General features: G+C 39.5%; 1 protein-coding gene across 4 annotated transcripts; it reads left to right on the top strand.

Annotated features, from left to right (window-relative positions):
• On the top strand, positions 1–7345 carry LOC142153046 (hepatitis A virus cellular receptor 1 homolog). 4 transcript variants are annotated; one of them, XM_075210297.1, is made up of 6 exons: positions 1–300; positions 1384–1656; positions 3856–3939; positions 5321–5382; positions 5946–6045; positions 7142–7345. In XM_075210297.1, exons 1-6 carry the CDS (start codon positions 228–230, stop codon positions 7159–7161), a joined length of 612 nt encoding a protein of 203 aa, XP_075066398.1. In that variant the 5' UTR covers positions 1–227; the 3' UTR covers positions 7162–7345. The 4 variants fall into 4 exon arrangements, with proteins under 4 accessions (XP_075066398.1, XP_075066399.1, XP_075066396.1 ...); XM_075210295.1 differs by having other exon boundaries at positions 7–300; positions 1384–1722; XM_075210296.1 differs by having other exon boundaries at positions 8–300; positions 939–1722.
• Positions 7346–9634: the final 2289 nt, after the last annotated feature.

Genomic DNA, 9634 nt, shown 5'->3' with positions numbered 1-9634 from the left:
AGCTGTACAGTCATAGTGAAACATATACGATAGCCACTTGACATGCTTGGCCCTATGTATAGTTTTGTAGAGGAATGAACATTTCCCCACCATGTTGTGTCATTTAATATCTGCTGAGGAAATGACATCACCACTGTTGGCCGTCTTCTAGACACAGAGAAACGTCAACTAATTTTATGTGGAACAATATACACTGAGGTGGGAGCGGTCAGATAATACCCAGCAAGATGCCAACTGGGAGCCTGCAAGATACAAGAGGGATTTCTACTGCAATCTGTCTCTTACTCCTTCATCTCATTGGTGAGTACTTAAATTAAATTGGAAACTAAGCGGTGACGATTTTTATTTTGAAATATATGGTGAATTTATACCATCGTAACTTTCCTTTGTTATCGATACATCCCCGTTTTATACTTGAATTGTTGCTTACGGAATGTTACTATATTTCTGAGACCATCCACTGTCGAAATAACTTTTAACAAAACTAACAGAAATACATATAATAGAACTAATCTAAGATTAGGGCCTGTACTTTTAAGAAGGAAAAAAAATATTGAACTTTACCCCAGATATTTGGTCAAAACAAGTTAGATAAGCATAATGAGACACAGGTTTTTAGTAAATTTCCAGTATTTCACAATATCACCGGATATGGCCAAAGAAATATTGGCATCATATAGGGTCAAGATGACCCGTCCAAAAGAACATGTCACGTTGCCAGCAATGATGTAAGCTGGAAAGGTGTGTTTTAAGGTAATGAGTATCATCTCTATAAATGTATGAGTTAATCAAATATAGAGTGTCAATTGGCATTTGAGACCCCTGTGCGTATGTCTGCTTCGTCCAGTATGGCTGTATCTATGTATAATATCATTTTAATAATAAACTATAGAAATATTATATTTTGGAAACCTGCTCATCTCATTTATTATTTAAAGAGAAGAAAAGAGAAAATCTTATACACACTGCCTCTGGTAAGTAAACTTTCCTGTTACCAGCATGCACTGTATACTACAGAAAACTTATATTTACTTTTTGCTTCCGTTAATATTCTGCCCATAGTCTGCCCAACTCCTCCAGGCCATCCTCATGGGGCACTTTGAGGGCAGCACCTGGAGCCAGGTCACAGCATGTGAGGAGCACTTGGTACAAAGTGAGCACCAGCTGGAGAGGGACAGATAGAGGGGAGGAGCCACACCAAGATCCCGCCCACCCACTCACACAGAATTCATCCCAGTATCAATGCTCCCATCCCACCCTCAATGTAACACGGTGTTGGGGGAGGGGGGGCTGCTGTGTATTTTGTGTGTAGGGGCATGTGCTGTGGATATTGTTAGTGTCCTGTGTGGTGATATTCAATGCCAATCTCTAATTTCTTCACAGCTTTGTCCGTATCAGATGATACTGTGATGGGATCAGTGAATGATACATTGACCCTACCCTATACATACTCTGTGCATAAATACACACACTCTGTGTGCTGGGGACGAGGCCGCTGTACATTATCAGGATGTAATGATGTGATCCTACAGACAGATGGCAGCAGAGTGACCTGGAGGACATCTGACAGATACCAGTTATTGGGGAACATACCACAGGGGGACGTGTCTCTGACCATCACTGGGGTGACCGAGGAAGATGAAGGAACGTACTGCTGTAAGGTGGAGATCCCAGGATGGTTCAATGACCTGATGCGGGAGGTGAAAGTGTGGATACAAGAACGTGAGATATTTAGGAATTCCTAGAGCTAAGTACATATAGAGGACATATATGGGTTTCAATCCGCGTATATTCTGGACACACTATAATTATAAACGATCCTGGGAAGCCCATTAAAGGACAACTAGAGTCAGATAATGATACCCGGTAAATTAAAAAGTACTATTGGAGACATCTCTGGTATAGGATGAAACACGTCAGTATTTCTATTATGTCTCTTATTAATCCAATATGAAAAGTGATCTTATAACATACAGAAATGTAAGAGTTCATATAACCTGACTCTAGGCAAGACAGGTATTCTGATATGTAGAGGATTTTTTTTAAAGAACAAAACATGTTTTTTGTTTACATTTAAATATGTAATATCAAATCTTATTGCAGGGAACACATATGCTTCATTTATATTATTCACATAGAAATTCATGTTTACTGTTTAATATATTTATTTGTATTAATCTCTAAAGTTTATTATATGATTTGTTTAAAGAAAAAGCATTATTGAATGAACAAATAAGTTATAAAAGAGAAGGGCACAAATGTATTTTTTGCAGGGGGGCGCTATACTGGCACCTCGACTGGTGAGGCTACTTTGAAAATGCCCGCTGTAGTAGAAACTCAAAGGGTGATCACCAGGATGCTTCCTCTCTACAAAGGCAGTCTCTGGGCTAGTACTTATACTAGTAAAACCGTCCACACAGTCAGTGCAATATACAGGATATCTCTCTCCCTCTCAGTACCTGTGCTGTGTTCATCAAAGGGCCAGGCTCTCTCTATGTGTGTTATAGGGCATGTGGGGGCGGGGGGTCTGTGGGGCATATGAGGAGGTCTGATGGCCATGTGGGGGGGTCTGTGGGGCATATGAGGAAGTCTGATGGCCATGTGGGGAGGTCTGGGGGCATATGAGGAGGTCTGATGGCCATGTGGGGGGGTCTGTGGGGCATGAGGAGGTCTGATGGCCATGTGGGGGGGGGGTCTGTGGGGCATATGAGAAGGTCTGATGGCCATGTGGGGGGGTCTGTGGGGCATATGAGGAGGTCTGATGGCCATGTGGGGAGGTCTGGGGGCATATGAGGAGGTCTGATGGCCATGTGGGGGGGTCTGTGGGGCATATGAGGAGGTCTGATGGCCATGTGTGGGGGTCTGGGGGCATATGATGAGGTCTGATGGCCATGTGGGGGGGTCTGTGGGGCATATGAGGAGGTCTGATGGCCATGTGGGGGGGTCTGGGGGCATATGAGGAGGTCTGATGGCCATGTGGGGGGGTCTGGGGGCATATGAGGAGGTCTCATGGCCATGTGGGGGGGTCTGTGGGGCATATGAGGAGGTCTGATGGCCATGTGGGGGGGTCTGTGGGGCATATGAGGAGGTCTGATGGCCATGTGGGGGGGTCTGTGGGGCATATGAGGAGGTCTGATGGCCATGTGGGGGGGTCTGGGGGCATATGATGAGGTCTGATGGCCATGTGGGGGGTCTGTAAGGCATATGAGGAGGTCTGATGGCCATGTGGGGGGGTCTGGGGGCATATGAGGAGGTCTGATGGCCATGTGGGGAGGTCTGGGGGCATATGAGGAGGTCTGATGGCCATGTGGGGGGGTCTGTGGGGCATATGAGGTCTGATGGCCATGTGGGGGGGGTCTGTGGGGCATATGAGGAGGTCTGATGGCCATGTGGTGGGGTCTGTGGGGCATATGAGGAGGTCTGATGGCCATGTGGGGGGGTCTGGGGGCCTATGAGGAGGTCTGATGGCCATGTGGGGGGGGTCTGTGGGGCATATGAGGAGGTCTGATGGCCATGTGGGGGGGTCTGGGGGCATATGAGGAGGTCTGATGGCCATGTGGGGAGGTCTGTGGGGCATATGAGGAGGTCTGATGGCCATGTGGGGGGGGTCTGTGGGGCATATGAGGAGGTCTGATGGCCATGTGGGGGGGTCTGTGGGGCATATGAGGAGGTCTGATGGCCATGTGGGGGGGTCTGTGGGGCATATTATTGCTCCAGGTGTCATGGCTTCATATTACACCTCTGGGGATAGTCAAGGAAAAGTGGGGGGGGGGCTGCTTTATTTGTAATGGGCCCCACAATTTCTGATGGCAGTCCTGATTTCATATATACATATATAGTATAATTTATTCCCAGGTCCATCACAAGGAGAAATCCCAGTATTCCATACAGATGTTAAGAAACAACCCACTACTATGAGACAAGAAATGTTTTATACACGTAAGTAATATTAACTGTGTTTTTTAATTAATTTAAAAGGAAACCTTGGCTATGTTTATACAACACCCTGCCGTATGCCTGGAACCCCCGTCCTTTCTGAGATACAGTAACTTGATTTCTATTTTGTCTTTACACAATAGAACATGTGACTTTTCCATTGGCGGTCTGTTATCATGGCCATCCAGGATGCAAACCCAGATCTTCAGCATTACAATAGCTGCGTCTTACCCCTGAGATATTTGGACTAGTCCGGTGGCTTGTATCCCTGTCAGCTATAATACTGTACCATAGAGCTCCTGTTAAGGAACCCAGTTGAAGCCCTTAAACTAGTTACTCCCCGCAGGCTCTAACCCTATATAAAGCTCTTTGTAATACAGGTTGCCAAATGTAATTCAGTATGGTTAGGAAACCTGTGGCAGTCCAGAACTATAAGTCCCAGCATACTTTGACTACTATAGAAAAATACACCTCCAAATAGGTATCATAAATGTATTACAAATACAGAATAATGATTAACTAAACTGTGATCTGATGTTTGTATCCCGTGTGATTTACTAAGGACAAAATCGCACATGGAATCACATGAAACAAACCACAAGATCTCAAGCCGCATTTGAAAAGCATTTATCAAGTGTCTGTTTGCCAAACCACATTGCTGTGACAGGCTGTCAGTCAGAAAGGCGAGAGAATAAAGAATTAAATTAAAATATATATTTTGTTCCCTCCCTTAATTTAAATAGTGGCCCCAGCATTCTCAGCATCGGGATCGGTCCTCTAGGTAGAAGGCTGAAAAAATTATCAGTCCTCCTTACCTAGGGCCTGATTCATTAAGGATCTTAACTTGAGAAACCTCTTATTTCAGTCTCCTGGACAAAACCATGTTACAATGCAAGGGGTACAAATTAGTTTTCTATTTTGTACATAAGTTAAATACTGCCTGTTTTTTCATGTAGCACACAAATACTTGATAGCTTATTTGTACACTGATATTTAAAGTTAATAATTGTGTGCTACATGAAAAATCAGTCAGTATTTAACTTATGTGCAAAACAGAATGCTAATTTGCACCCCTTGCATTGTAACATGGTTTTGTCCAGGAGACTGAAATAAGAAGTTTCTCAAGTTAGGATCCTTAATGAATCAGGCCCCTACACATGAGTTAGTAAAACTCTGTGAATAGTCCAGACGTGCACCTCACTGCTAAATTTCTAGTATATTTTTGTTTTTGTGTTTGAACATTTTAAACAGAGGAAGATTACAATTCAATGCAAGACTCTGACACCTAGGTACACCTCGCCCCACTGCTTTGTCCATCATTTCTTTACCACTAGCTTTTATGTTTTTTCAATAAAGAATTATTTTTACTTTTCTCTGTTTCCAGATAGAAATATTTCCTACATTCCTACAATGCTTCCTCTGGAGAAAACCACACTCACATTACAGGTAACATACTTTATTTTCCATAAGTGTTCTCTTTAAGCCTTATGTACTAAAACTCACTGTGGTCCTATAACTGTAGGACTTTTTAGAATAACCAGGCACTTCCCCTTTGGGTAAACCAGCCTAGTGAAACCAGATAAAGGTTAAAATATAAAGATCACAAAAATGTAAGCGAAAAGTAAGTAGAAGTAAAAGAATTAGATTAATACACACTTTATAATACTTGCCCGTCCTGTGCTGCAGCTATCATATGGTACAAGAATATTTAAGAATAGTTATTGGGTCCAGGGATTAAGGTCTGCATTTACCCTCGCACAGTGCTGTCACCACACATGGGTACAATATATATATGTGTGAATAGATCCTTAAAGAAGAAGTAAGTTGGAAATACAAATGTGTGGGTGCTGGTACCATTTTTCAAACTTAGGGGTGGCCTTTGTCATGTGACATTTATGACACTCACGCAAAACAGGAGGCACATGCAATAATTAAAACATTTCTTTTACAGATGTAGACGGCCTTATGCCATACTGTCCTTCTAATAATTTGCACTTTTTTTTTTATAGAAGACTGAAAGTTCCTCATTATCAAATTACCAGGTTTATAGAATTGCTGGTTATGTCACTCTGATCCTGATGATTTATTTGGTAATGATTCTATACAGATGTAAGTGATTCAGTTCAAGAGCATGAAAATTTTGGACAATTTATATGTCATGTCAGTATACACAGGTGACCAGTTATCATCACACTCAAGTCAGGCAGGTGTAGAATTCCAATTATTAAAGTACTCAAGCATACAGATGTAGCAAGCCTTAAAGGGACATCATGATTTTACCACTTTGCCCCATTAGGGGTAGATTTATCAAATCTTCTAAAAAGGAAAAGTAGAGATGTTGCCCATAGCAACCAATCAGATTCTAGCTATCATCTATAAGAATGTATTGGATAAATGATTGCTAAAGTCTTATTGGTTGCTATGGGCAACACCTCCACTTTTCCTTTTTAGAAAGTCACCATTTTACATAACATTGCTATAACATAGCCTTTAAAAAAAAAAAAAAAACCATTATTTTTTCCTTGTAGTACCAGTACTGACCTCTTGGGGGACCCTTACAGCACATTGTGACGTCACTAATTTATTCCCCGTTCTAGGAACTGTCTGTAGTTTAAAAGAGCTTTCAGTACACAGATCATTTATCAATGAAGCACAGGAAGCAGGGCAAACTGTCCAAATAAATTACATGACTTTATTATTATCAGTGGTGGAATCTGGCCGGTACACGGTGGTATGTCATACCGCCACTTCTCCTACTGGCTTCATTGTGACAAATTCCATTCACTTCATACCGCCACTTCTAAATTTCCATCACTTTGACCACTGATTATTATTATTATTATTATTATTATTATTATTATTATTTTGAACTAAGTTTTAATAAACAAATAAAGGATGGTAAAGGAGGCTGCACAATGCTTCATTTTTAATTTATATATTTATTACAATTCAATTTAAATATATGACCAGACTCACGAGAGCTTCAATTAGCTGAGCACATTCGCTTTAATGTGGCCATTTAGTTCACATAATATTAATTTTGGATATAGATTATTTCACAGTGTTTAGTGTTCTCTCTCTATATGGCCACTTCCCCCAGTTGTATTTGTAATGTTATACCATTCCACTCATTGCCGTATTGTTTTCTCACCCCTCATTACTGCAGTTATTGTCATTGACCATACCCTTCTACTGTACACTGCAGTGACCAGGACGCACGGGTGAGACCAGAAATGTAGTTCTATGTATTGGGAATGAAAAACTACGGTGGCCTGCAGCTGTCACGCTGGATGAATGACCATAAAGAATTCATAAAGAAATTGTACTGTTCATGTTTGTACTTTTATTATCCGCCTTCTTATTTTCACACTGTTGAATGTATAATGTGTGAGCTGTGTGATAATAAACTTTTTACCAGTTTATTATTTATCATACCTTTATTTTTTATTTATTATCGGTTCCTCATGTAACAACCTTTTGCTAGGTATAATTGAGCGGTTATTGCCTCCACTTGATATTATAATACACTTAGGATAAATACTTGAGATACAGGTACAAGGGGTGATTCAGGAAACCCCTCCCTATAGTTCCCTGGTAATATTTAATCTGATAGATTCATGCAGACAGGCAAAAATATGTGTTATATTATATTTTTTGATCACGGCAATGGAAAGTATTAATTACACAATAACAACAGTGGTGAGTATCTTACAAAACATCCGAGAAATGTATACAGAAATCAACATATAATCTATATAATTTAACTAATCTTCTGGGTGATATCATATTACTCTCTAATAATTTATAACTATTAACAATTCTAAACTTACACAGGACAAATTTGATTGTTACGCCACTAATAATTCTTCTTTAATACTATTACACTATTTATGAAAGCACTGGTCTTATACTATAAAATATATATTCTTACAATATATTTACAGAGTTCATATATACTGTATACAACAATATTGATTGGCCGTATATCCTTGTGCAATTTTTATGATTTAATCATGTTGAGGTTTCCACTTTCAATATTGTTGCTAAACTAGATAGCCTTTAGTCAAATAAATAAATCATAAACCATATTATTTAAACCTCACTTTCTTTCTTTAAAATTGTAAGATGTTGTTGTTGTATCATAATATTTAATGTTTTATAAATGACTGACGACACAAAAGTCTGTGGGAAGATGTACACACTTCACACACTTTATATTTATGTGTTCATTATCTTACTACAGTGAGTAAGGTAAAAGGTTATTGTAATTTAACTATTTCTGCATAAAGTAAAATCTTATACTGATTATCTCTAAATTCAGTTCATTTTTTTTTTTAAAGAAAGGAACTTACTGTAGTTCAGTTATATAAGCATCAGTAGGCAAATCACAGACACTGTTTACTAATGGACAGTGGGTTGAAACACTTATATCTTACAACTGATGTATTCCCAGCAGATACTAATCCTTGTGGTGAGAGGATTCTCTACAGCTTATTCTCCTATTTTTATCGATTGCTATTTCTCAGTCTGTCACAATACTCTCGTTTGATATACTTTATTACTAAGTTCTCCTCTTCCTTGTCTCTCACATGTCCTCCCCCTTCTCTCTTCTTCTCCTCCATTGAACTTTCTTAACAACCTCACCCTCTTGTGCTCCCTGTCACCTACCCTTATCTTTTTTTTTTCATTTCTAATCATACTACTTCCTGTTTTTAATCTCAACACATATCTCGTACACACTAATGTCTAATGTCGACACTGTTTTTCTATATTCTGTTATCATTATTTAAGCAATTTCAGTAGCTCTGGTAACATAAATAAACATTCTCATTAACACTGGTTACATACAGAACGTGCAAAGTGGAACATAGCAAAACGTCTACTTTAGTTCTGAATAACAAAGAGGTGAATATAGAACATCATAACATGCAACTCTAAAAATGTAGTATATGCCATAAAATGTAGCTGTGAGAAAGTGTATATAGGGAGAACAACCCGTCCCCTTAAGATAAGACTACGTGAACATTTTTATAACATAAGAAGGGGATTGGAAACACATGCATTGTCCCAGCATTTTAAACTTCATCATTCATGCTCTGACAAATATGTAACAGGCTTTTGGGGATTACAAAAAAATTGAAGTAAGTTGGAAGAATAGGGATACTCTTTCCATGCTATCTAAATCAGAGATGAGATGGATATATGATCTTGACACCCTCATCCCCAAAGGACATAATGCTGATTTTGAATTGAAATATTTTTTATAGATGTCCATTTCACAACATGTGCTCTAGGATACAATTGTTTTTATTATGTTTTAAAGTTTTTATTGTTTTTACATTTTGAGATTTTGTTGTGGTAGAATGCATTTATACTGAATGTACCGCAGTCATACACATTTTTTGCCTCCTCCCTTCCTCCGAGGGGTAAGCATTCTGCATGGATCGCCATTGCGAATATGGAGGATATGAAAACTCACCATTACCATGTAGTTTAGCTTATATTTTGCATTAGTTAGTCCGCATTACACAGCGGGTACACAGGGTTACGGAGGGGATTCATGCCTCACTATGAGTTCTAAGAAACCAGAACTGTCATGTGTAGAAAGTATCCAAGCCTCGTTTTGTGAACATACGTGTATCGGATACGGATATAAAGAGGAGGACGCGGCTATCTACAATTTACCTTGAAAATGACT

Source organism: Mixophyes fleayi, chromosome 4 (genome assembly GCF_038048845.1).
Source record: "Mixophyes fleayi isolate aMixFle1 chromosome 4, aMixFle1.hap1, whole genome shotgun sequence".
Taxonomy (NCBI): domain Eukaryota; kingdom Metazoa; phylum Chordata; class Amphibia; order Anura; family Limnodynastidae; genus Mixophyes; species Mixophyes fleayi.
This window is presented reverse-complemented; position numbering and strand designations above follow the sequence as displayed.

Excerpts from the sequence above, each read along its gene's own strand:
- LOC142153046 (XM_075210295.1), top strand. The coding sequence starts at position 228 with ATGCCAACTGGGAGCCTGCAAGATACAAGAGGGATTTCTACTGCAATC. Across the intron at positions 5,383-5,945 it reads AAACCACACTCACATTACAG|AAGACTGAAAGTTCCTCATT; the intron begins GTAACATACTTT and ends TTTTTTTTATAG. Across the intron at positions 6,046-7,141 it reads GGTAATGATTCTATACAGAT|TGACCAGGACGCACGGGTGA; the intron begins GTAAGTGATTCA and ends TGTACACTGCAG.